Here is a 27,352-nt window from a genome sequence, read left to right on the forward strand (position 1 = left end):
TCGCTCAGGTCAGCTCTGACTGGGTATTTCTGGTGGGGGAGATTGCCCACTGACCCAAAAGAAGAGAATGACTGAGTGTATGGACTAAGCAACATGAGAAGTGAGAGAATCGCTTAGATGATAGAATGCTAATTAGTAAGAGAACTAGGTAACTGTTACCAATGAACATGAATACCCTTGTTTGCTAAAATGTTTAAATAGTGAAAAGTTTTGGTTTCCTTGTGCTGGCCTTGTGGATTTGTGACTCAACATGCCTTTCTGCACAGAACTGTTAATAAATCAAATCTGGTTTGGCCTCTTGCACACCAGGTGAAAGCACCTATTTTGGAACAGCACAGGAGCGCCTTCTCAGCCACAGCCACTGCCCCGGTGCCTTCAGTTCTAGCTGTGAGAATTGGAGAATGCTTGATTTATCTGTGTTGAGCACAGTGACCGACAGATGGAAAAAGTAATGACTGACTGATACCCACCCATTTGCACAGCCTTGATAACCAGGCACAGAAACCTACAGAGTTGTGTCTACTCGTAAGGAAGGGTAAGGGGCTGGGAGAGTAGCACAGAAGCTGTAAGAACCTACAGATTTAATAAAGCTTCAGGTTTTGAGGGGAGGACATCACACTTGATGAATCTATTCAGTTACAAAATTTGTCATGAAAGACAACAAATCTATCAGTGGGTCTGTGCTATCAACTTTTGAGCTAAGAATTCCAGGCAAACTGATTACACACTGCTGTGGGAGTTCAGAGGAAGCAGAATTTAAATCCTATGGCTTAGTCATAATTGCTCTGTGTAAAAATGGTGAAACAGCTATTTTCTCAAAATGTTCAGCATTTAGGAAAAAAATAGTTGATGCTCTGTTGGTTCAGCAAGCTCTAGAGTAAGTAACATCTTTGTAAGTTCTACACACAGTCTGGCAAGCATCGAAGCAATAGTGCCACACTGTTGGGCAGTAGTTGCCACATTTATCATTAAAGCAGCATATGGAAAATATCTGGTAAGAGTTAGGGAGTTGCTCTAAGACTTACATAGTAACATGCCATTACACACAGTTAACTCAACCACACAGAGTCTCGAGGCATTTGTAATCACAGAAAAACAAAACAAAACCGCAACAAAGAACGAACCCCAAGAAATAAACAAAAACAAACAAACAAACAAAGTTGGAGAAACAGAGTGTATATAGTTCAAGGGAAGCTTTTACCATGCCAAATACTCCAGAATTTAGGAAGCTTCATCGGATCAATGCTAGCATGAGGAAACAAACGACAAACCACGCACTGGAGAATACAAATGTGCCAAACAGCTACCTGTGAAATAATCATTGTATTTCTATGGTGAAAGTGAACACGATGATACGACTGAATGTATTAGTTTTCCACGGCCTGGGTTTTGGTACCGGGGGGGGGCGGGGCAAAGAGCGTGGCTCCTGTGAGATGCCAGCCCCAATTCACTCTGACACGGGGCGAAGGAGACCGGCTGTGACATGGGCACAGACGAAACCCGCGGGAGAGCGCCCGGCCCGGCCCGGCCCGGCCCGGCCCCGCCCCGCCCCGCCCCGGCCCCGCCCCGCCCCGCGCACGCGCGCCGGCCCACAGCCGCCGCGGTCGCGCGCGGCCGGTAGGCGGCGCCCTCTGCCGCGTCCGTCCCCTTAGCCCAGCCCGGCCCGGCGCGCGGGGCGGCGGGGGCGGCCCATCCCGGGATTTTCTCTGCCCGGCCCGGCCTTGTGCGGGTCGCCGGGGGCTGCCGGGCGGAGCTCCAGGATGTGGAAGCTGGTGCCCGCCTCGGGAAAAGGTGAGGGAACGCCAGGCCGCTCCGCCGCTCCTGCAGGCTGGGCGCGGGCAGCGCGGCCCCTCCCCGGGGCCCGGGCGGGCCGCGTTGGCTTCCCCGGCTGGCTCCCGCCGCGCTCCGGTGCCCGCGCTGCCCCGGCCTGTGGTGATCTCCGTCCTGGGCGCTCGGGGCGTTCTCCACGGCGAAGCCTCCGTGTTTCACTGGTGCGCTGCCGACCACAGTGGCTGTTAAACCTAGCAGGGCTTCTTCGAACCTGTGTGGGATGCCCTGGGGTGCTGCAGGTTACAGAGTCCTGCTTCCAAATACCTCTGAACTCTGAGGCAGCAGCCTCAGAAACGATCTGTAACTATTGTGTCGATGTTTCAAGGACCAAGTGTTGAACTTCATGGGGATTCTTGCATGAAGAGTTTTGAAACTAAATCGCCTCTTTATTGTTCTTCGTTTTCTTGTCCATAGAAGCTTTAATAGTATTTATATAATACATATATTTCTTATTAAGTGCTTATAAGGTGCAGACTTAAGACAACTGCATCTGCTCTATTTCCTGTTTCACTGGGAGGAGATTTTGGATGTTTATTTCCTGCTGGATACAGCACCTAATCATGTTGAAATGAGCTGACTTACCTTTTACTACCTGGAGAGCTCTTGAGTGAATCAAAACACTCTCATTCTATTCAGAATGATCATTTCTGCGCAGTTCATATTTGGAAAGTTATTTGCCAGGGTTGATAACTGGAATTTGTCTGTGTATACTCATGTTCATCAAGAAACATTTTTGTTTCTGTTGACCAGTGGTAGCACACCTTTGGGAAAGGGTCAAGCCATTCACTGGGAAGCCTCTATTGGGTCCAGGTGGCAGGTACAAAGCATAAGCTAAAGCATAAACATTAGTCAGAGACTGAACTTACTAAGTATCAATTTGATTTACAGGAGGATCTCCTTACATTCATTAGGAGGACATTTTCCTCTGAACATCTTAATCAGATATGCGAATAAATAATTTAACCTCAGAAAATTATGTATCCTTACAAAGGTGTTTTAGAAAAATTATTTTATGTTGTGGGTTTTTTTTGTCTTCTAGATGTTACACTTAATCTTTAAGAAAGTATTGGTAAAAATATATTGTCCTTGAAAAAAGTGTGCCACCACTTTTGAAACTGAATTGTTTATCATAAAAGTTATCCTTTTATAGTGGACAGAGCAAGGGAGTAAGAAAGAAAGAAATAGGTTTTGTCTATAAGCAAAATAGATAATTCTAATTAGAATCACAGAATTCAGTCACAAAATATTCTAAGTTGGAAGGATCATTGAGTCCAGTTCTTAAGTGAATGGTACATATGGGGATAAATCCCACAACCTTGGTATTATTGGCACCTTGCTCTGACCATAAAATGATGCATAGCAAAGCTGAGATTTAGATGTACTACAAACTTCTCAGTGTCTCTCCCATGTACTTCAGGCATTTTGGTGGTGTGTTGTTTTTTTTTTTTTTTTAATTGGTAATTTTTCTGTCTCTTGTTTGTTTCCAGGGGAGCCATATCGACTTTTAAGTGGTGTAGAATATGTTGTTGGACGCAAAAACTGCACAATTTTAATTCAGGATGATCAGTCTATCAGTCGAAGTCACGCAGTTCTGACTGTAAGTCAGCCTGAAACAAGCCCTGTAAGTAGCCACCATTTTACTGCATTATTAATGCACTGTGGGGATAATTCAGGCTGCCATGACCATGCATACTCTCATTTTGCTCTCAGCAGTTTTATGCTTGGAGTAGAACCATTGATCACCTGTCTTTTTTTTTAATCTTGAAATTTATTGTTTCCCCTTAGGTTTTTTGCTTTCATTGTAGAATTTAGTGGCATAATTTTAGTAATCCAAGCTTCCTTTTATCCCAGAGTGAAGATTCACTAGGAATTTCTATTAAAATAATAATAGGAAAATGATGCAATTAAATTTAATTACACAGACAAATTTTAGGTTCTGGGAAGTGCTTCAGTTGTTTTACTTCAGACTTAGTTTCTGTTTCATTTCACATCATTAATTCTGTATTTGCTTAGGGCACAGAAAATAAAAACATAGCAAGGAGAATTAGCAATCAGCAATTTACTGTCACTGGCTATTGAGACATTTATGGATGTTTTGAAGCCAGTCAGCAGAAATTTAATTTATGTAACCTTATGTAGTGTTTAAAATAAAACATGTAAAATATATTTGTCCTTTTAATACTAAAAATATTGAGGGGACCTTATCAATGTCTATCGTAGCTGGTAGGGTGTCAAGAGGGTGGAGACAGGCTCTTCTTGGTGGTGCCAAACAGTAGGACAAAAGACAATCACAGAAACTGGAACACAGAAAGTTCCACCTGAACATGAGTAAGAACTTTACTGTGAGAGTGACTCAGCGTGCCCAGAGAGGTTATGGAGTCTCTATCTGGATACTCCAAAGGAGCCTGTAGACAGTCCCAAGTTGTGTTCTATAAGGAAACCTGCTTCAACAGGCAGGTTGGATTAGATCACCTCCAGTGGTCCCTTCACACCTTACCATTCTCTGTAGTAGCATGTAACTTCATGGCAGAATTTCATAAAAACAAGCTGTCAGTGTTTTCATTGGCTTGTGAGCCACTTGGGAAATGTGATAGTATCTAACCTCTTCTCAAGAAATGTTGGTGTCCCTAGCATTCCTCATGGAAGGAAGCATAAGAAGGTGCCCTCAGGTGACCTTAGGCTTTTACTCGCTATTCAGCCCAATGCTCAGGGTAGAACTGAGTGGTAGGTAAAAACTTAATACATCTCAGAGCCTTGCTAAATTGCAGTAGCTCAGACTTTGAGCCAATGAATGACTGCCATGCACAGTCTCCAGAAAGATGAAGTGCTATCTCCAAAAAGACTAAGTGTAAGAAGCACTAAAGTTCTAAAGCTAAAAACATGTATATTTTCTCTATTCTGCTACAGCAAAAAACAGAAGATAATTACATATAGCAAGCCTGATTGTCCAAAGTCTTTATTTAAGATGATATTTTATGGGCTCCTTCTTATTTATCCATTGCTTTGATTCACAGTGTAGTAGTAACTTGTTTCTGATAAAGCTGTCTCATTCTGATAAACCATAATGACTTACTTACGTTTATTTTCAGAGTCAGTCTCTCTCAGTACCTATATTAACAGTAAGAGATACATCCAAGTATGGTACTTTTGTTAATGGATCAAAACTCAATGGTACTTCAGTGTCTTTGCAGTCTGGTGATAGAATCAACTTTGGAGTCTTTGAAAGCAAGTTTAGGTAAGTGTTTTGATTATAAAATTTCAAGTAAAAATTAATTTTTAGAAGAGTATTTTAGCACATTGTGCAACTTTGCAAATGATACAGCAATGATTAATTTTTAGAAAGCAAAGAAGGTAAGTAGTATTATGCCTGTGTTCCACACCTGCTTCTGAAATAGTTTTCCATCATATTTTTACATAATTTATTTTGACACTAGGAGATTAAAACTGTAGATAATAAAACATTGGCATTTTAAAAGATAACATGTTGTGTACAGTGAGTATATTCAGGCTCTCTTAGGCAAAGAACAAAATCCTACACCAAATGAGGAAAAGGGAGAAAGGTTTAGAGTTTGTTGGAGCCCTTGTTAGCTGTTTATAATGTAATAAGAAAAGACCTGATGTTGCAGGAGGATGTGAACCTGATGTTGCAGGAGGATGTGATTTTTTTTTCCCAAATTTAACATGGCAGCCAGTGCTATCTGTTTATTTGTAGGAAGCACTTCTAGAAATGTGGTAACAGATAAATAGAAAAAGTCTAATGACCATTAAAATCAATGTTAAAATAACCGGAAGGTGGCTTTGTGCCTTAAAATTTTATTCAGTTTTATCAATGCTTCTGGTATTGTTTGTTAGAAAAAACCTTGTCATTCTTCTCCAGTTAGTACAATAAATTATTTTAAAATATTTTATGTAAACATACCAGAAACTTGATATGGGAATCACATCATGAGACTTGATACATCATGGCTATTGTACTAGAAAGTCTACAAAGTGGAAAGAAATTTAAAAAATCTAAAAATGAAATAATTTTTGATATGGAATTTGATATGGAAGATCTAAAATATATATAAATGCTTATGGTCAAGGATAATGGAAATGTTAGAAAACTGTTACTTGAAATTGCATTTTATGACTCTTGTGTTTTTAAGTATTGATCTGTTGGTGACCTGTCCTGTAGAGCATGCTTTTGCTTTTGGAGGCACACACTCAAATTTCTATTGCTATTCCCAGACATTGCACTATTCTTGATGTACTAATTCTATGTGATGTCTGTAAAAACCCACAAGTCCATAGAAATAATTCAGACATCAGGTCAAATTGTCATTATTTTTTCTAAATAAAAATCAGTGTTTTGTTTCTTCAGGAATTTTTAAAGCAGGAAGATTTTACTTTGATCTAGATTCGAGTACATATCTTTAATTTTTTTTCCTTCAGATTTCCATGAGATACAAAATGTGATAGTTAAGTCACCTGTGTTCATCATAATGATTGGCTGAATTAACTTAAGCAATTATCTTTTACTTGTTCTTTGCAGAGTGGAATATGAACCTTTGGTTGTCTGCTCCTCGTGTTTAGATGTAGCTCAGAAAAATGCTCTAAATCAAGCCGTCCAGCAGCTTGGAGGCCTTGTAGTGAATGAGTGGACAAAAGAATGTACCCACCTTGTAATGGTATCAGTAAAAGTAACTGTTAAGGTATGTTGAGCTTTTGCCTATTGATAGTATTGCTTTGCAGTTTTCCTATGACTGCTAATTAAATTCTAGACCTGTTCAAGATTTTTCTCTCAAAAACTGTAGTCAACTCTTCTTTTTCTGAGTTTAGAAGATGTGTATGTCAACAGGAGGTTGAAGGGAAAGGAAATAAAGCCAGTTTTAGAGACTTAGTGATTTTCATCAGTTGCCTTCTACATTTTCATAACTTCAATCAAGATAACAATTAAAAGCTAAGCTGTTAGAAGCAAACAATCCTAGAAGCAAAAATCAGGATTGCTTTATTTGTTTGATATTTTCCACATCTTAGATCTTAAAAAGCTAATGTCAGTCAAACCATATTCTATTTGAACTTTTTCTGTGCAGTAAATTTGCATTTTCTGATTTTTCAGACTATATGTGCTTTGATTTGTGCTCGACCAATTATAAAACCAGAGTTTTTTCCTGAATTAATCAGAGCTATTCAGTCCAGGCAACAGTTGCCAAATCATGAAAGGTAAGTTGCCAAATCATCATGTTTACTGTGTTGCAGAATGAAACTTATGGGAGTTGGATTATCAGATAACTACACATTTATCTATAATTTTTGACATAATACACAATTAATAGTAATTTTATTTGCAGAGGAATGCTTAATATTATAAACATTTTAATATTCCATCAATTTTATTCTTCTCATCTCTAGAGTTATAAAATGAGTTCTGGAGTTGGCTTTATGCTTAGAGATGTTACTGTCTCTGAAAAGGAATTTGTTTTGTTGGTATCTAAATGTTGTTTCAAACACTTCTGGGAATGGATACATAAAAATAAAGAAATTACACTTTTATAAAATAAATTTTATCAAGTTTATTTCATTATGTAGACGTATTTTCCCAATGTGCTGTTAGTTACTGAGTTGACTGTAATCTTTGGTCAGAACAGAGTTAACCTGACTGTTGAATTCTCTGAAACAGAAGAGGTTTCTAATTATCTGTTGGGAGTTGAAGTGAGACTAACATGCATTGGCTTTCACTAAGTGAGAATGAAATATTCATTGTTTTCATGGTTAAATTAACTTCAAAAGGGAATTCTTATTTTGGAATCAATAAATACTGCAGAATAGGTCTTATTTTCTCAATGTGAGAAAATGTAAAATAGTCACAATATTGTATGTGACAATTTCATCTGAGCCCATATTGCTACTCATTTTACCTTGAAAATATTTTGTTTGAGGGTTATGGTTTTAGGTTTTTTATTGTATGAACACATGGTTTATACAGGTAAGAAATTCCCACTATGTATATACATTCATATGGGGATAAATACATATATGTTAGGAAATAGCAATTTATTTTGTTCAGTAGGTATGGTAGTAGTCATTGATGGAATAGTTTGAAAACTGAGGCTGATACTAAACAAGCTTCTGGTACACACATGGAAATAGAAACAGAACAAGAGGATTCACAATAAGCTGTGCTTGAAAGCTGGTAAAATATATTTCACAGAACATGACACTACCTTGTTACAAACATACAGATACCAATCTGGAGCAATTGGTAGGAAATACTCCTTAATTTATAGAAGCTGTTTTACATTAGCAGGGTTATGTAATATGTCAAATCAGTCATCTGTGAGTGGCTTAAAACTAATTTGTTCTTCAGTTTCAGAAGAGAGAATCTGAATGAATTTTCCTTCTACTTTCCCTTCTACTTAAATTTCTGCATTGTTTTCTGAGGATGTAAGAAAACTAAACAAACTATTTACTACTTTCTGAAATACTTGTGAGTTTTTTTTTTCTTTTGTAGTACAGGTCATATAAGCCATCAAAAACTAGTGATTGGTTGTACAACTTGAAATTCTTTGGTCAAATAATGCCTGATGGTAATGGTGCTGTTCCTGTCTGTTACAGGAACAAGTAAGCAGTGTCTTTGTCTTACAACCAGGATGTGTGTCCATTTAATACAGAAGTGGCAGTATAATTGGCTTTTAAGTGCTCCCTGAAAAAGAAGCAGATGCGTATGTTTACCTTTCTGAAATATTTTTGCTAACTTTTAAGATGCTGAGAGGACCTGAATTGGCTAAAAGTAGTGACTCTAGCAATATACACATTATATAGCTTACAAAGAGAGTTCTGCATCAAGCTAAATGAAACAGCTGATTTAATACACAGATCTATGTTTAAAATAATTGCTGTATTTTAAATAGGTCATGTTTTTGAAATGTTATTTGTGGGAAGATGCTGAAAATTTACTTAGCAACTATTTTCATTAAATTTCCAAAAATACTTCTCACTTTGATTGGGCTTCTCTATATTGTGCATTGTAGCTAGAGCTGACCTGATCTGGTATAGCCACAGGACACCAGACAGCTTCAGGCAATAGTGGTTTGGGTGTGAAATAGAAGTGTATTGAGATAGTAGTAATACTGGGTGATACTGTTAATTATGTCTGTACTATTATTGTAGAGCTGGTCCCTCCCAAAGAGTCTAGGGAAAAAATTATCTTAAAAAGAAAAAAAAATAATTAAAGAGTGTTTTTTGATTGCAGTAAGACTTCATGTAATGGAAAACCTGCAGTTCCTATATGAGTGTGAGACTTCTTGAGATTTTTTTTATGGTGTTACCCCAGTCCTCTGGTACTCTCTGACAACCTGTACAAGGAAGAATAATAACTGATGATTTCACAAGTGGCTGCATGAGCACAATCCTGTACGAAATAATGTGTTTTATTACTGCAGGCCAGTGTCAGTAGTGCAGGGCTTTGTAAAAGAAGAAAAGTAACAGTTTTAAACAGAAACTCACCAAGAATCAAAATCTATTTATTGAGAGGTACAAGGTTGTAGAGGATCTTTTCTAGGTAACAGTGTTACTATTAAAAGCTTATGAGGCCAAATACGAGGAGCACTTCAGAATCCTGACTGCAGAAGACTGTTGTTGCCCGTTGAGCTTAGATCAGCATTGGATAAGAGTTTATAAGGAAAGTCAAAGGTTGTTTTTTTTGGAGGCACTAATGAGTTAGAGTTGCATGCTGGAGTTAAAAAATGGAGATTTAAAAATATATTTATAAAGATACTACAGTCCAGTTTCAAAGTAGTGAAAACTGCTGGTTTTCCATTTTTATTTGTTTTTTCATCTTTAAAGATGACTTTGTCCCTTGTATTTATCTTAGGTTAAAGTGTCTATAGTCTATAGAGTCTCTAAAAAGTGGCTCTGTAGTGTCTCTATTGTGTCTCTTAGGTTTAACTGTCTCTGTAGAATCCACTATCAGAAATCTTCTGGCATAATAACTAAAGTCTGAATTGCCCTTCTTCTACTTGAAATTAGTAGGCTTTATCATACCTGTTCATTTTCAATGCAAAAATATTTTTGTAAACAGATTTGAACAGGCTGCTGAAATAGATCAAATACCCACCTTTCAAAATCTGGTGGATTTAGGTTGCTTAATTGTCATTGTGTACCTAAAGTTTAAAGAATTTATTGTGAAGAATGAATAAGAATGAAGATTACTTAAAAGCACTTGTAACTATATAGCCTATTCATAACAGATTTTAGCCTATCATTATTGAATTGCATATTTTGATGAAGTGGAAAATTCATGTGCTTACTTTTGTGTTCAGCTTTAAATATATGTTTACTTTTTGTGTTTGAAGGATGTTTTTCTGTTTACATATGGTTGATTTTTTTTCTGAAACATCAATATTTTAGCATTTAATATATTTCTTCCTTAGAATCTGCCAATCTTTGCTGTTGAACTGAATTTTTTTTTTGTGTATTTGTTTGGTTTTTTTCCTGTTATAGTAGTATGGAAAGGTTATCTAATCAGCTGTCAGAATAAAGATAAGTAGTTCTGTGATCAGCCAAACTTGTTTGGGTAGTAATGTCGTATAGTTTGGTTAAAATTGTCCTATAGTTTCCATACTTTCTGTCATATGCCTTCACCTTTGGTATGCCAGAACTGCTGTAGCAGTGAATATATGGCTCAAAGATCTTATAAGTATCCTGAAATTATTAGTTAAATGCATGTCCCAACTCCAGAGGCTTTCTGTGCTCTGGGCAGGCCATCATTAACTGGAGCTGAGGTCACAGGCTGTGACAAAATTTAGGGCTTCAGGGAAGAATTTTATTTTTGCCTAATATGTTTCCCAGCTAAACTCTTGCTCACTTTCCCTGTATTGGGCAAAATAATAATCTGCAGAGTGAAGCCTCTCAGTTCTCTATCCCACCAGCAAGAAAAGTGTACTTGTCTGCTGTCATAGGCTGTACTTGAGTATGGTGGTACACAACTTGACACAGTAAAGAGAATGAGGGGTGACTGTCCACATGCAGAGGGTAGAGGAAGCAAGATGATTAATTTTGTGTGGATTTTACTATTATCTAGATTAAGTGCAGAATGAAGTTACAGACTCATTTGTCAGTATTGTTAGTAAGAACGTGGATGTGTGTACAGCACTTTGGGTGAATGCATTCCTTAAAAATGTTTTTTCTTAGTTACTGAAGTAGAAAGTCTTGGTCTTATCTTTGATGTTGAGAAACTGGGGGCTCTGTTTCTTCTTAACAATCTCTTGAAAATGATCTATGTAAGTAGTTTTAACAGAGAAATGCAGGATTTTAACTACAGAACTTTATTGTTAAACAGAAAGGACTATGAGTCAGTACTGATTAGGGAATCTGAATTTTGTAACTATAATTTTCTGTTCTTTCAGCTTTTATCCTCCAGTTGATGAGCCTTCCATTGGCAGTGAAAACCTGGATTTATCTGAGAATCACGAAAGGAAAAAAATATTCAGTGGAAAAACTTTTGTATTTCTAACTGCCAAGCAGGTAATCAGGCTTTACATTGCAGAAATATTGCAGGAGTATCTAAGTACAGATTTGTTCACTCTGAAATCACACTCATTCTGGGTTCATCAGGAAAGCAGGATTTCTGTGTATTTATCCTACAGTATAGTGGCCTAAACAAGATAAAATGTAGAGGAGGAACAGAACATATTACAACTGCAGCAGTGCATCAGTGAGAAGCACTACGCTGATAGTTCTGTATTCTCATACCTCTGAATTGGCTGCATTCTAAGATTTTTTTTTTTTCATTCTCTTTATAGCACAAGAAACTGGGTCCAGCAGTTGTTCTTGGAGGAGGGGAAGTAAAGTTGATGACAGAAGGAAGAAAAGAAATGGCTTTACTACTTTCTCCTGAAGTTTGTGTAGTGGATGTGGGTTTGGCAAATTCTCAGATCTCAGGATCTGACTCTATGACAAACTGGACTGATTCCATTCTGACTGTCTTGGAAAGGTGCAGCATCGTTCTCTTGTACAGCAGTAGGGTAATTTCAGAACCTCTACAGAGTCTTGGTCATGTTGTTCGCACACATATTTAAGCAGGAGACTGCTTATAAAGAGGGCATTTTTACATTGTTATAAGTATTTAGCAGACTAACTAAAGCTTCTTGAAGCAGTAAAGAAAGAACTTGGCAGTTCTGTGAGGATTTGATGGAATTCCCATTTTCTTGTCTTTTTATTATTTTTTTGTCAAACTCAATTCTACAAAAATTCATTGTAATGAAGCTGCTTTAAAATTACAGCCAGCAAGTAGTTTGTCTTCTACTATTTAAAAGGCATTAAAATTAATATATTCTAAGAATTCAAAACAGATAATTCATGATATTTCATTGATTATATGTATTTCATCAAAAGGAGATGACACCTTCAGGTCATGTTGTTCACTGTTGTATAATTATTTGTATACAGTGTTTTTGAAGAACAGCTTCTGTTTAATGAAAATTGCTTTTTTTTTGTTGATGGCTTTGTTTGAGAGGGCAGACTGCATATATTATAAATGTTAGGATTGTCATTATGCAATTTTATTAAAATAATGAAGCAAAATCTCAATCCTCACACATAAACCTAGTTCCCCTAAACCTAGTTTGCTGATAGGTAGAGAAGACAGTGCTCAATTGCTCCTCATGACTGTAGTACAGAAGACTGGGGAGGGGAAAGGGTGCCTGACTTTTAAGAAGTGGTCAGTTCTTTCAAGACTCTTTTCACACATTTTTGAATCAGAGGTAGAGCATAATTGGTTAAGTGCCCAAAAATCAGTAAAGGAGAGATATATGGGCCAGATTACTGAAGTTACACAGTGGATACAGCAGCAGGAAATATAGGAGTTCATACATATAGGACATGGCTAGTGAAGGGTAATTGTGCTGACTTACTATATTGAGAAAAATGGTAGTGGTTTTTGGAGGCTGATTTTTTTTTTTTTTTTTTTTTGGAGGAATGGAACATTTTGTACTTTGCCATACCTGTGGTCATTTGCCTATTCATCTTTGAATCTGTGCTGAAAAACTGAAAACCTTTTATTTTTTTTTTTTTTTAATTTGTATATTAACAGCAAGAATCTTAGGGCTATTCCAGAGGCAGAAATTGGATTGGCAGTTATCTTCATGTCTACAGAAAAATACTGCAACCCTCAAAAGCAGCATGCTTCCAAAGGTAATTGGAAGAAGGGTAGTAATAAATTAACCTCAAAGAGGCAGTATTTCTTTCTGTGTAGGAGCATCAATTATGATGTTCAATTTGTTCTGTTTTTCAGGACCACTAAAAAAGAGTGACATTCTGTGAAAAATATATACAGCTCCAAAGGGGTAATTGGTTTTTAATGGTCTTGCAGTAAATTGCAATGAAATTTATATGACTCTTAGGTGTAAATACAAAACCAGACCTAAAACTAGCCTAAAAGGCAGACACATAGAATAGTGACCTTGAAAGGAAAGGTACTTTAAAAACATCAGAAGTTGATATTTTTAGTGACCACTGAATTCATATATGGTAGTTTGAATTCCATGCTATTCTGTCTTTTCCTAAAAGACCGGGGTAATCAGAATGTAAAATATGACTGTCAGAAATCAAGAGAATAAGAATAGAAATAATTTGTTAAGTCTGGCATTTTTTTTCTTTTTTTGTTCTTTGCTCTAAACAGATTTTGCTTTAGGAAAATACAGAATACCTCCTGCACAGTTCAAAACTAAAAATAATCTTTCCATAAGTTAAGACAATGAGACACGATCACATTTGCTGAAGTAATAGCTTGGGAGTGGAAATTCCAAGTCTTGACTTGAAGCTTGTACTTGCTAATGTGGTAATAACAAAAGTCTTTGAGAGACAGAAAGAGGTTTTGTTTCTTTCTTTTCATGCCTCTTCATATTATTCTATATTTTGTTGCTATGAAATTTTCATAATTATGTTTTATAGATTCTGGTTTGTTCTACAAAATGTTGTTTCAGGTAGAAAATCCTACCATTATTTAAAAAAAAAATCAAAGAACAAACCCCCTAAGTTTCTTTACATGCAGGAACATTACTTAATTGAAAATGTATTTTAAATAAAGACATATGCAATACTGGCAGAGATGCTGATTCTTGTTTCCAGTCTGAAAGGTTCAACTGTCTAAAAGTTAAGTTGTCTAAAATTGTGTAAACAGACAGTTACACAGTTATCAGTTTAAAGGAAGCAGTGTTTAAAATTGAAAAACCTGTATTCCAGATACAATAATCAAATTAGAGATCATCATAAAGGAATAAATATAAGGAATTTTGCTCTCTGACAGTTTTGATCTAGATATTGCATGATATATATTTTATTTTTTTGCATAAAATATATACCACATGATTTTTTAAGTACATTATGTACACACAGGTATATGATTTCTTACTATGCTTCATTTTTATTTAAGTAGAATTTCATTATTTAATCAGTAGAATATTTAACTAAATATTGTAGAATATGGTCCTTTATTCCAGAATATGATCCTTTAGAACTATTTCTGTCAGTTTTTTTATAATTAATAAATCTGCTTATTTTTTTAATGAAAACTGCTTTAAGAGCATTTTACAAAGATGTCACACAATCAGGTAGTAATGTGCAATAGCACATGCAAAGAAATGCAGATTAGATGTTAACCTTCTCATTCTTCTCTCGCGTTGGTCTTGCAGCTGTACCTGAAAGTTCTGCATCAGCTGTCGTAGGCCGAGCCATTTCCCAGAGTCTGGCTGTGGATGAAACCGTAATGCCAACTGCTGCAGATAGCAGCACCTTATACATAGCTGATACAGAAGAGCAGACATGGTAAAGTATTCATGGCAATTTCTAAGCTAATACTTGCAAATTAAGCAGTCTTTTGTGGCAGAGGAACTGTATCATTGCCATGGGGAAAGATACACAGGGTTCGAAATGCCATTCACTAAATTGCTGTCACTTGTCTGCAGTGAGATAATTTTTACTTTTGAGTACTAGATTACAGAAAGCATCCCATAGGATTCAGATGACTTTCAAATGCACATGGTAGATACTGCATATCTATGTGACTGTCTTGACTGCCTGAACTGTTAAAAATGTTTGAGCCATTTCGCTATTATAAAAATGTATTGATCATAGCAGATTCTACTTTTTTTTTAGTACATTGTTTATAAGTTCATTCAAAATGAACTTTTTTAAAAATTGTATATCTGATTTGGTATATCTCTGGTAACCTCCTTTGTGCCATTTAGTATTTCTTTCCTCTCTAATCTAGTATGGAGATAGAGAATACTTCCCAGGTACATAGACAAAGGAAAATGGCTTTCCACGATACAACTGCCATAAAGAAAAACAGTGGCACAAGTGGCAGTGTAAATGCAGGAACATCAATACCTAGAGGGAACATAACATCTGGGTTCAGTCAAAGAAGTCAGCCTGTCTCACCATCTAAACTTTTAGAAGCTGGCAAACCTCATGGGAGTGCTTCACGTCACCAGTCCAACTCAATTACAAATTACTTCCAGGTTTCTAGAAAAAGGTATGTTGAAATGTTCTTGACATTACTTCCCTTACTGATATGTTTGTGATATTTCTGGAGAATTTTAACTCAAGCAATGTACTTTGTACATTTGACACATGTATTTGACACATACTTAGAAAGGTAATTTTTAGATCAAACTCCTAGAATGGAAAGTTTTTCCTCAAGGATACTTTAAATTTCACAATGCAGTCCCTAAAACCCCAGAAGCTGTTAAGTTGTGGGTACAACTAATCATACTCAAAAAGGGTTTTGTTTCTTTCTTTTGTGATTTATTTCTGGCTAAGGGAAAGAGCTGAAGAAGAAGAAACATCTGTACCCAAACTAGCAAAACTGGAGGAAAGGTCCTCGCCTCTTCCCAAGTGCACTGAATCTACAACTTCATTAATCCGCAACACTGAAGCAAAACAGCATCAAAAGAAAAATAACATTCTTGACCCAAACCCAGGTTTTGCAGAAGACATGAGTATAAAGCCTATGAGGGAAAGTGTCAAACTAACAAGTGATAGAACAGACACTGAAACCACTTCTAGTGAAAATCATGCACCAAAAAGGAAAAAGGAATTAGATGATTTATCTAAAGATACAGAAGCACTAGAAATTGTGTTTGGAAGTGGAGACATGGACTGGGAAGGTCAAATGACAGATCATGACCAGGAAGCTCAAAGCAATAAACGAAAAAAACAATGTTTGGAAGCCAAAGGAAGCAGGATTCCAGAAGTAAATGTAAATCAGCGTGAGGAGAATAAAGTCTTGGTAAGTTTTATATTCTGCTCAGGTGCCTAATCTTGAAATTTGAAACTTTGTTAGAAGGATGTAATTAACTCCTTTAAAGAGGAGGTTGCCTGCCTATAGAAAGTGGCTTTGTAAAATTTGTTTGCTTAAATCTCACACATCAGTTTTACATGTGAACATTGCAGTTTAACACCTACCTAAATGTTTTTTCATTCTTCTGGGCATTTTTAAATTTGTTTATTGAAAACTGCTTGTATTCTGAACTTTTCCTCCTTTTTTTACTTTATATACTGTAAATAGAATAGGAGAATATATCCCTGGTCCAAGAAAAATTTCTCATACTGCTTGTTGCTGTTATTATTAATTATAATATTGTTATTTATACTAAGATAGTACTCAATTACCTTTTTGTAATTAATTTTCAAAATAAACTTCTAGTTGACCTCTTCTGTTGACTACTACAGTAGTGTCTAACATCTTTTGAGTCTTTTGATATTGTATGAAAAGATTATTAGAATTCCTGTATGAGAAATTTTAAACCAAAACCAACAAAACAACAGCAAAACCAAAACACAGCCTCTGTTTCGTGATTTTGACACTAAGGAAATTTTCTAAGAGGTATGAAGAAAACAATACACCATGAGTTAACAGTGGTCACTTTGTTGAAAAGAAAGGAAAAGCAGGTTTGTGAAGGAAAACAGTATTGAGAAGTCTAGAATATTGACAGTACAATACGAATAAGAGCAAAACTTATTTTTTTTTTATTTGAAACATATATTTTAATGCTTACCTATCCAGTCTGTTTACAGTGTAGGCAATGTTTAAGTGTTTAAAAGTTTGAATGCATGATTACTGAAATTTATAAGATTCCCTAGACCACATAAGAATTAGTAATTTTCTATGCATCCTGAGTTCAGACCAGCTTGACACCTTGTTGATGCTTTACTGGAGCTTGCTTCTGGCAAAGTGTGAACTTTAACTTCATTATAATACTCTTTTTTTGTGTGTGTTACTAACACGCAAACTTTAAAGGACAAGTCCTATAATTTAGAGGATTTTGTTTCTTGCTTTTTATACTATCAGACAGTAGGTACTTTTTATTAGGTCTGAGCATACTGATGGACTAAAATTGGTGCTTAGAATAGTCTATTGAATTTTGTTGCTTGGTGCTTGGAAAGTTTTTCTAGTTTAACTTCTTGTCAGGATTCTGAAGGAGAAAAAAATCTTTATGTGATTAAACTGGTACTTTAGTAGTTATGCACTTAAAGATTTCTGCTGAAAAGAAGTCTTTTCATAGTTTAATAATTACCTACTTTATTCATGTAAAATACATTTCCAATGGACTAAGAAGGAGATGTCATGATAAATCTTCCCAGGCAAATTTGATAACTATTTTCTCTAAGTATGGATGCACCTTGTGTAAATGGCAAGACAAAGAATGTAAATAATTGACTCAAAATGTGCATGGTGCATAAAGCTGATTTGGTATTTTATCAATCATTGAAAACAAATTATGTAATGCAAATCTAGTTTTAAACTATAGTTTAAATCAACCTGCAGGAAACTTTCTTGTCCTGATAATGAAACGTCATTTTTACACACATTTACACTTCAAGTATCAAATTTAAAATGTTACTTTTTATATTCAAAAGCTGTTACAGTTTTCCAGAACCTGCCAGAACTTTGAAGATTATACAGATGGACAAAACTTCCCAGTGTATAAGGAAGAAAGAAAAACCCAAGTGAACAAATAGTAGTGATTTTTTAATAGAGAAAATTTCCAACAATTGTTACAGTAAAATCATAAAAAATTTAAAGTACAGGGCAGATTCTTTGCTGTCTAAAAATATGAATATGTTTATTCTACAACAAAGAGCAGAAAACAATTCTATGTAATTAAATTTCCATTTCATTTCAGTTTTATATTTAAAATAATTTTTAATCAAATAGAAAGAAGAGGAGCTTGGATCAGTTCTAACTTCAGAAATGAAAAGTAATATCAAGCAAGAGTCTCCAGTCTTGGTAAGGAGTCAGCTAATTGTAAGTTTGAACAGCAAACTTTAAGAAGCATTACAAAAACACATCAAAATTTTGCTCTTAACAACATAGTATTTTTGGATCCTATTTCAGGGTAAAGGAAGTTTGGAAGATTGTACTCCTTAACTTAATCATATGTAAATTTGAATAGTGCAGTCCACTTGTAGACTGTGGGAAAAAAAAAAAAAACGTAGTTCATCTGTGTGTTTCTGTAATGGCATTTGGGCGGATACTTAAAGGTGACTGAAACTACATGTAATTGTATTAACTCTTTGATGTGGTTAATACTTGTACTGATGATTTTCTTAGATTACTACTTAAAGACCTGCCAGGGATGTAATCTTGTCTGCTTTAAGATCACAGCTAAAATGGAAGAGATGGAGCATTGGGAAAATAGATGTCATATACAGTGATCAACAGTAGATAACATGCTAATTTTTGTAGGTGAGATAAAGGAAGGAGAGGAGAATTGCTTGGAGTGGCAGTGAGGCAGAGGAAAAGGAGACTAGGCTGAATGAAACTGAAATAAAAAAATTCTGAAGAGATAGAGTGTAGCCAGTCAACAAGGGACAGAATAATACCATTTCACCTACATAAAAAAACCAAAGAGGCAATGCTGAGCAGGTATACCAAACTGCAGGGTCAGCTCAGATTAAAGAACTTCTAGATATATTTTACTATAAGACAACTGTGCTGCATCTGACCATAGTTTAATGTTATTTGTGAACTTGACCATAGTTCAATGTTATTTGTGAACTTGTCCTGTGCCCAAACATCCTTTGGAATCCACATAGATGTAGCCCCAGGCAACAAAGGTTGCATGCAAACTTGCTGGCATATGAACATTCTTATGGACAAGAAAAATTTGATTCATTAATCTAATTCAGTTTACAGCCCTAGAGTTGGGTGGATATCTGTAGGCTAGAATTGAGCTGAAGATATTAAACTCTGTCTGCCATGGAGTATTTAAATACATATTTAAACTCAAGTGAAGCAAATTTACTCTATTCATGGTATATAAGGATGCTGAGAAGTTCAGACATCTTAGCTTCTAGCACTGCTGCTGCTTTCCCTCACTGTTTTGTAATCCTAACTTTTGCTTAGCTCTGCTCTTGATAATTTCTCTACAGTTTGTACTGTTAGGTATGCTCTATGTCTGTTCACACACTTGAATACTTCTTCCTTTTCTTCCCACGTAAGAACCACAGCAAACTGCAGGATGACTCCAGCAATCTTCCTAGCAGGCTTCTGTTGACAGAGTTTAGATCACTAGTTGTCAGCCATCCAAGACAGAAGAGTCATCTTCCTGGAAATACCAGCTATGGAGGAAAGAAAAATTTCAAAATGTTCAAAAAGGTTAGTGTGTTTTTTAAATTGCCACAAGATGGCACTCTTTAAAAATATTAAGTGTTGCCTTCAGATTGTAGAAATATGTTACTGAAGATCTTTTATAAATTGACAATAAATAAAGAAAGAAATAATTTAAATACCATATTATACTGTAAACAGTATTTTGTTAATTGAAGAAGTATCAAGTTGACAAAGGCCTACCTTGTGCTAGATTATTTAGGTGCTTATACTCTCTATATCCCAAGCTGTTACTTGGAATAAGTTGTAAGTAATAGCTACCATGACTTCAGGTTGTACTTCCAAAAGCTAGCAATTCCACTTCTCCAAAGACCTATATATAATGTGTAGACTGATTCAGAATCTTCCATTTTAACTAATAAACCTTGGATTTCTAAATAGAACTAAATCTGTATCATACAAAAGTAAGATGATTGCTTCCTTGGGTCCTGAAGACAATTGCAAAATGATTCTTAGTGTTCAGTGTAAAAGTACCACTTCAGCTTAAGTTAAAAATAAAATAAAAAGTAAAATCATATGGTATGAGATTAGTAGAAAGGCACTTCAGTAAAATACTATGTATAGAATGTGATTGCATAATACTGTTCCTGGGAGTATGCTCTCATTTTTAGATAATGTTTTAATTTTCTGATAATAGTTTCTTTTCCCACTGTTTTGTAACATATGCTTATGCAGTCTGACAATAAAATATTAACTGATTTTTACTGATATTTCAAACTCCACTTAATGCACTACGAAATTTATTTATTATATTTAACTTACCAGATGTGGTTTTGTTTGTTTCTTTTGGTAAAAGGAGGAAGTTAATAGCTTTCTGTAAATGCTTTTATAACTTCTGTCACTTTCAAATATGATCTTTGAATGTTAATCAAAAAAGGACTGCCTGACTTTCTTCTGTGATATCTGAATAGACTTTCTGAATTTAAAATAGATATTTTATTTGCACTATGCTTGCCTTGGTTTTTAAGAATTTATTGTCCAACAGGTAGCTTACCCTGGGGCAGGACAACTTCCACACATTATTGGAGGATCAGATTTGATTGCTCACCATGCTAAAAAGAATTCAGAGTTAGAAGACTGGTTAAGGCAAGAAATAGAGGTAATAAATTAGTTTCTAAAATGATAAAATAAAAACTTGAGTAATGTAAGTGATCATACCAACCTGTGATCATTACTGGAGTTCTTCAGGATTTTATTTTTTTAAATAAAACCTCAGCTGGTTAGCCTTCCACACATGCTCATGGGAGTATGTACAGTATTAAAATTACTGAATGTCAGAGGTCAGTGGTAACACTTATCTTTTTCTGGTTATTTAAATTCATTTTGCATGCAGCACTCATATAATCAGAAATATTTATAGAAAGCAAAATCAGTAACGTAAATGAGAACAATCTTTTGATGAGTAAAATAAGTGCTGTGTAAACATGTGACTTGTAAAAATGTGACAGGAAGCTAGAAAGAATTTCTAGATGGCTAACTGTGTTCAAACAGTTCTACAGTACAGTTGATATTCTGCTTTTAAATAGAACAGAAAATGCATGAGTAAAACTCTTTTGGAATATACTGAAGAGATGTAGTAAGAATAAATTTCATATTTCTTCTTTTGTACACATCTTAAGTATTTTTTTAGGATTTTTATATCTAATCATGGCAGTTCTCTAGCACTTTCATTTTCCGATAGTTTCCTTAAAAATACTTGCTGATGAGTCATATTGTTTCCAGAGCCTGATTGAGATGCAATTGCATCAGCACTTCTTACCTCATTTTTTAAATTCCCGAATATAGATAATGCTAATTAAAATTCCCCTTATATAATCAGATTAAAAAATTATACTTCTATAATGGTGCTTAAAACCTAAAAACCATACTTCTGATCAAAATAGACATGTTCCACAAACTATTCAATTTCATTAGTTGGCAGCAGTAGCCAAATTGGGTAGTGAAATAACTTGTCTAATGTGAATATGCACTAAAAGAAGTACTTAGAGAGAATTTACTTTTTGGGGAAAACTGTGTTAGTGCAGGAGTATTATTTTTCTAGATGTTTCATTAGAATTATCCTTAACAATCAAATATTAAATCAACTTTCACAGGAACAGAACCGACATGCAAGAGAGGAATCACTTGCTGATGATCTCTTTAGGTAAGAGTTTTATGTTTGTACTTAGAAAAATGTGGGTTTTTGCATCACTTCTTTTTTTTGGACAAATTTTGACTTTGGAAAAGATTACTTTGACTATTCTTTATAAAATTTCATTATTTTCATATATAGAATATAGTCAAAGTGATTCGGCAATTTCCATGGAAAAAACTCAATCTGTTCAGGCTTCATTTAACATTTGAAATGAGAGGAGGTGAGGTGGAGGAGATAACATGACAAGATGTTCATGACTGTCAGCATCTCTGTAGCCACTCACAAACAGGGTTGAAGCTGCTGTTCTTCTGATGTGAGATTTCCATCGTATCATCTCCTGCTCCTGTCTGCTTTATCTCTCCACTCCTCCCCTGCCCATAGAATCCATAGATTCTAATCCATAGACTCACCCGTAGAATTTTCTGTCCAGAAGACATTAGGCGTTAGAACAAACATATTACAATGCTATAAAAATAAAATCAAATAACTGTTTTGAGAGTTAATACAGGGACCTCATTTTGTTTAGCAAAAATTCCATTACTTTCTATGTTTTTTATGTGAAAAAAAAAAGTGACCAGTGTTTGACTTCTCACCTCTCATAAATTAACTAACACCAAAAGTTGTGCATTTAGGTAGAAAAATGTATATGGTGAAGAAGGATTTTTTGTCTGGATCACTGTCAAACAAACATGATACTAATATATCAGTACATGTTAGAGCCATCCAGAAAATCTTACTGCATTAATAACTTGCTCTGTTCATTAATAGTTAATAATGGAGCATTTATTTTAAAGGGTATACATTTAATTTTTAAAGTCTTAAGTTGTACAGCAAGAACAGTGGCTACTAATGCCTTTGTAGATATGTGGTGATGTAATTTTGCTCACAAGTTGTCACATTTTTCTGTCTAAGCATAAAGTCTTGATGAGTGAAAGCAGAATTAGTGGAAGTAAATCTGTCTTATCATTCAGTTCTGTCTGTAAGATTTTCATGCATGAATAGAAAACACATCAGAATTTTAAAGAAATTACAGGAATTTGGGAGATAAAGCACAAATGGAGAAGGCCAAGGGATAGCAGTGTCAAGTAGAGTCAAATTGTAAGCATATTTCAGTAAATCAGTTAACTATTTAGTATATCCAGAAAGTAGCTCTAAATTTCTAAGTCAATCAGAAGCTGTATAAAGGGCAAAGTAGGGCAAGGATCTGCTTTATGTTGGAGTAGGAAGCAGCAGAAAGGTTTTGTCTGAATGACTTGTGCCAAAGGTACATCAATGTAAGCATACAGGACCCCTTTTCCCTCCCTCTTTTGTTTTTTGTGGTGTCCTTTCCCAGTAAAGAGCTTAGTGTTGGGATATTAAAGACTTGGAGAAGCTTGTTCATGCATCAGATTTAAAGGTTGTAATTAATTAGGAAATATGAAAATTTCAATAAAGGTTATCTTCAGTTCATACAGAGGTTCTACCTTATGCATCCTTCATTCAAATAGTAGTAACTGTAGTTAATTATAGGAGTGTAGTCGGGGGAAGGACTGAACACTGGCTATTCCCTTGTTATGAATATATAATAAAGCTGTTTGCATCACATTGTATATCTATATAAACTTTGAATATATTGTTTTACTTACTTGTGACAGATTTATTTTTTTTGTTGCAGATATGATCCTAATGTGAAAAGAAGATAAATTGTGACCTGGATTTACAGCGTTTCTCTGGCAAAACCTGATTTCTGTTCCTTAGGTTTCCTGGTTACAGTGTGTATGATGTTCCTATATATGACTATTTGAATATCTCTTATTGTAAGACATGTTTTGTAAGTCTTGCTTTTATTAAAAAAAAAGGAAAAGTTCCTTTCATGGCTTGGTACTTAAAGATTGCACCATTGTCAAGGCCTTCCCATTATTTACTTCACAGTAATTCTCAGTAAAATACTGTAGATATTTAGGATTTCATTTTAGGCTATTTCTAATATGGTTATCAGTACTGTTTTGGGAAAAAAAGGAAGTTAGCATCAGACTTTTTTTTTCAGAAAGGCTTTGTTAATTAGGTACTTTCAAGAGTATTGTCTTAAGAACTGAAAATCTTTTGATGCTGAGATACAACTGGTATTTGATCATTATATAAGATAATATCATTGATATTATCATTATTATCATTGTTGATAAGATATAATCATTATATGATTCATAATGAACCACTTCTCTGTGGTTCATTTTGTAGAGCATATACTATTGTTACTGGTACAGAGTATCTTGGAATTGAAAAAAATAGCATCTTTTTCTCTTCCTTAAACGTATTTTTATTTACACCTTTAAATCAGTGTGGTTCATTTGTTCATTTGTTAAAACCTACTTTGAAGTCAGACAAATTCTTAAAGAGCTGTTACACTCCAGTTTGGAATTTTAAATTATATGATCCATTTCTTTCTCTCATGCATTTACTTTTTGCAATCACTGTGTAAAAATATGGCCTTCAAAATAGTTTGATTGACAGCAAAAGATATGAAACAACTACATGTTTGTGGATTAGGAGAGCTCATCTTAATGATCTGAGAATTGCAATTAGTGAGATTACCCTGGAAGTACGGTGAGAAAAACTTTGCAGACTTCCTGCTCAGGTGTATGAAGTCTGTCTCACATACAGATAAAGATGACAGATATCACATACAGATTAAGATGGACAGTAGCTCTATTGCATCCTATTTCAAGAGGGAGGATCTCCTTTCTCATGTGAGGAAGTGATCTGGTTGATGTAATTGAATTGACACAAACAGAATCACTCCCTCTGCCAAGAGCTCTGAGCATACAACCAACATGAGCTGCAGCGTCTGAAGCTGCTCCGTTGTGTATCAGATCTGAGGAACGGCGCTGTGAGATCTGTGCATGTCAAGATAGCAGATGTGCTCAACTCATCATGGTTACAACATGCAGAAAATATTTGGCCTTCCAAAGCCAGTGTTTTCTCTTGGGTCTGTCTTGGTATCTTCTTGCTGGTCAGCAATGTCCAGAGTGATACACAAAGTGCAGCCCAATGCTTCTGAGCTCCACAAAAGCTGTGAGAGTGTTTGCATCAGAGCACATCAAATCTTATCCACCAAACACCTTTAAAAAGACTTAAACAGTTCTTAAGCAGTTGAAATTCTTTCTGAAGGAGATATACTGACTGTTCTAACCTCAGGTGAGTTTTTCTGCTGTCACTGTGAGAATTTCCAGGTTTTCTGGCTGAAGACCTACTGGTCCAACAGCTCTTGAGACTGCTGAGGTTTTGGACTGTTACTAAATTCAAGCTAATAGCTTGGATAGCAGAGTATCAATGAACAACATTCTCCAGAAAGGTTGTATTTACAGTTGTAAAATACAGCTGGAGAATTTCTGAGGTGAAAGGGCAAGACATGCAATGTCTACAACAAAGTAAAGGTTAAATCCTTTGTTGCTCACACTGCAGTCTGCTAGGGGCTCAAACATCCCTGGTGGCATAGTTGAGAGCACTCTTTTGTTCATGTTTAATGATTTAGGACTCTTCAAATCCAGTTCCCCAGACAGCTGAATTAACCAGCCTTGATACTTTTTTTTTTCATTTAGTATTTAAGAGGTGTGGGTCCCTTTCAGCTCAGAATATTCGAGAATTCCAACTTGAGGGTAACCTAGTAGGTGATACAGGTGATATAGTTTGGTTTGTAATCCAGTTTCAAGTGCTGTCTAGTTGATGAAAAGCCTGCACATTAGTGCACCTGTTCTTCTGCTATTTCAATATGTAGTTAGGCTTGCATTAAAAAGCTTAGATGTACAAACCCCTTAACCATGGTTTTAATTGTAACACCAAATTCATGTAACAAGTCCTATTTATTATTCTGAAGTCTTCCTTCCATTTTAACTTATTGTTATGATTTTCACCTCAATACATTAGAGGAAACACACTTGCTGGCTTACTGGTTTGGCCTTCTGTTACTGAAGTGTCTGAGATAGATGGTAAAGGACACAATTACACAATCCAATAAATTTAAATTTCCAGTAAATTACATCAATATCTGCCTTAGCCCAGGAATTAGTGCAATAACTTCAACTGGTATTTCCTTTATGGTATAGAACATACTGTTGTAGGCTAACCCCATTAGGCAGCTAAGCCCCATGCAGCCACTCTCACACTCCCCAGCAGGATGGGAGAATCATGGAATCAGAAAAGAGAAGGATGGGTTGAGGCATTTTTACAAGTAAGGGAAAGTTTGTGAGCACAGGCCACCAACTTAGAGATTCTGCAGTTTAGAAATTTTGCTGTGTGCTCTATTTTCACTGTGCAGCTTGTGCTCCCTAGTTTCAACCATTCAATTTCTGGGAGAGCTTGTTTCATGCTATATTTCTTTAGAAGGTTAAAAAAAGTTCAGTAAATCAGAGAAGATACCTAAGGTTTCTTTCATCTGCCACACTCATGGTCTGCCATACCCACCTTTTTAATAAAGTTATGCTCTTCACCTTAAAAATGCTTCTAAGAAGAAACTTCAGATCTTGTTTCTTACATTATTTTGTGTGTAGCGGAGTTTGAGGGTTTGTTTGGGATGCTTTTTTTCTAACATTAATTACCTTTGTTCACACTGCTTACAGGAAGGAGATGCACACAATATATAAAGTAAATATACTTTTTATTAGCAAGGCTCTTAACATACAGTCTTGCATTCAGCAGCTTAGCTGATGAAAACAGTTTAAAGTTTAAAGCAGATTGAATTACTCTAGGTACTACTAAAACCATGGATAGGTGCTGTATCCCTGCATGAAAACATGTTTAATTTTCAGTTTAACTCACACCAATTTCAGCTGCCTTCCCACTTTCTACAGCAGCTGGGGAAGCCACAGGGTTTGTTTTGGTTTGGTTTTTGGTGTTTTTTTTTGTTTTTTTTTTTGTTTTTTTTTTTTTTTTTTGAGAAGACTACCAAGATATTTGCACTGTCAAAGTGCGATTTCTACTTCTGTCCCTTCACATCTGAGTCTGTCCTTTTTTCTCCTACCCTTAACTCCCCAATCTTCTCCCAGAATGGTGGAGGTTGTGTGTCAGAGCTGGCCTCTCCTTTGTCATTGCACCAGTTCCTGTATGTGGAAACTGTGTTTGCAGTCAGCTTGAATTCCTTCATCCAGCCACCTCCCCATCCACTTCCTCTCAAATGCCAACTCCCTTCTTTGCCTTCATTCCTGATGTGTGATAGTCTTTATTCCACTTGAATTCCTAACTGAGACAGTAGCTGAAGCTTCTACTGTAGACCTACCTCTAACCCACTCACCCATCTTTCTCCATTCTGCATTATACAAATGATTTCTCAGTCCTGTCTCTCCCTCTCCCATAAAACTGGAGGGAGTCTTGCACCTTCTTTTGCTCTTTTCCATTTCTTGAATCAATGTTCAGTCACATTTGGCTGCATCTGGTTTGAGTCACAAATTCCCAAACTGATTTTTGTTTGATTTACAAATTCCAATTCTGTTCAGGTATCTCCTTAGAATTCAAGCCAAATGTGCCAAAAAAATGAACCCTCTTCCTTACCATCCCTCTTGCAGTCTCTGATCGCCATCACCACATTCCATTGAGATAGTTACAAAAATGCTACACAATATCCCTAACTAGCAACTCTCCCTATCACTTGCTTTAGCATCCGCCTATACTGCTCTGCAGCAGCTTTTACTATTGGAATCTTTCAGTCATTGTTTTCAGTACTAAATCCATGCAAAACACCTCTCCCTCATTCTGAACAC

General features: G+C 35.7%; 1 protein-coding gene across 1 annotated transcript; it reads left to right on the top strand.

Annotated features, from left to right (window-relative positions):
• The first annotated feature begins 1,639 nt into the window (after nucleotides 1-1,639).
• On the top strand, nucleotides 1,640-25,407 carry NBN (nibrin). Its single transcript, XM_021543183.2, has 16 exons — nucleotides 1,640-1,791; nucleotides 3,318-3,451; nucleotides 4,920-5,065; nucleotides 6,365-6,524; nucleotides 6,932-7,035; nucleotides 11,220-11,337; nucleotides 11,616-11,806; nucleotides 12,905-13,005; nucleotides 14,505-14,637; nucleotides 15,083-15,346; nucleotides 15,634-16,102; nucleotides 18,032-18,103; nucleotides 19,319-19,474; nucleotides 20,472-20,585; nucleotides 21,580-21,629; nucleotides 23,275-25,407. Exons 1-16 carry the CDS (start codon nucleotides 1,761-1,763, stop codon nucleotides 23,300-23,302), a joined length of 2,271 nt encoding a protein of 756 aa, XP_021398858.2. The 5' UTR covers nucleotides 1,640-1,760; the 3' UTR covers nucleotides 23,303-25,407.
• Nucleotides 25,408-27,352: the final 1,945 nt, after the last annotated feature.

The sequence above is a fragment of the Lonchura striata genome, chromosome 1, assembly GCF_046129695.1.
Source record: "Lonchura striata isolate bLonStr1 chromosome 1, bLonStr1.mat, whole genome shotgun sequence".
Lineage (NCBI taxonomy): Eukaryota > Metazoa > Chordata > Aves > Passeriformes > Estrildidae > Lonchura > Lonchura striata.

Excerpts from the sequence above, each read along its gene's own strand:
- NBN (XM_021543183.2), top strand. The coding sequence starts at position 1,761 with ATGTGGAAGCTGGTGCCCGCCTCGGGAAAAG. Across the intron at positions 6,525-6,931 it reads CAGTAAAAGTAACTGTTAAG|ACTATATGTGCTTTGATTTG; the intron begins GTATGTTGAGCT and ends CTGATTTTTCAG. Across the intron at positions 7,036-11,219 it reads CAGTTGCCAAATCATGAAAG|CTTTTATCCTCCAGTTGATG; the intron begins GTAAGTTGCCAA and ends CTGTTCTTTCAG.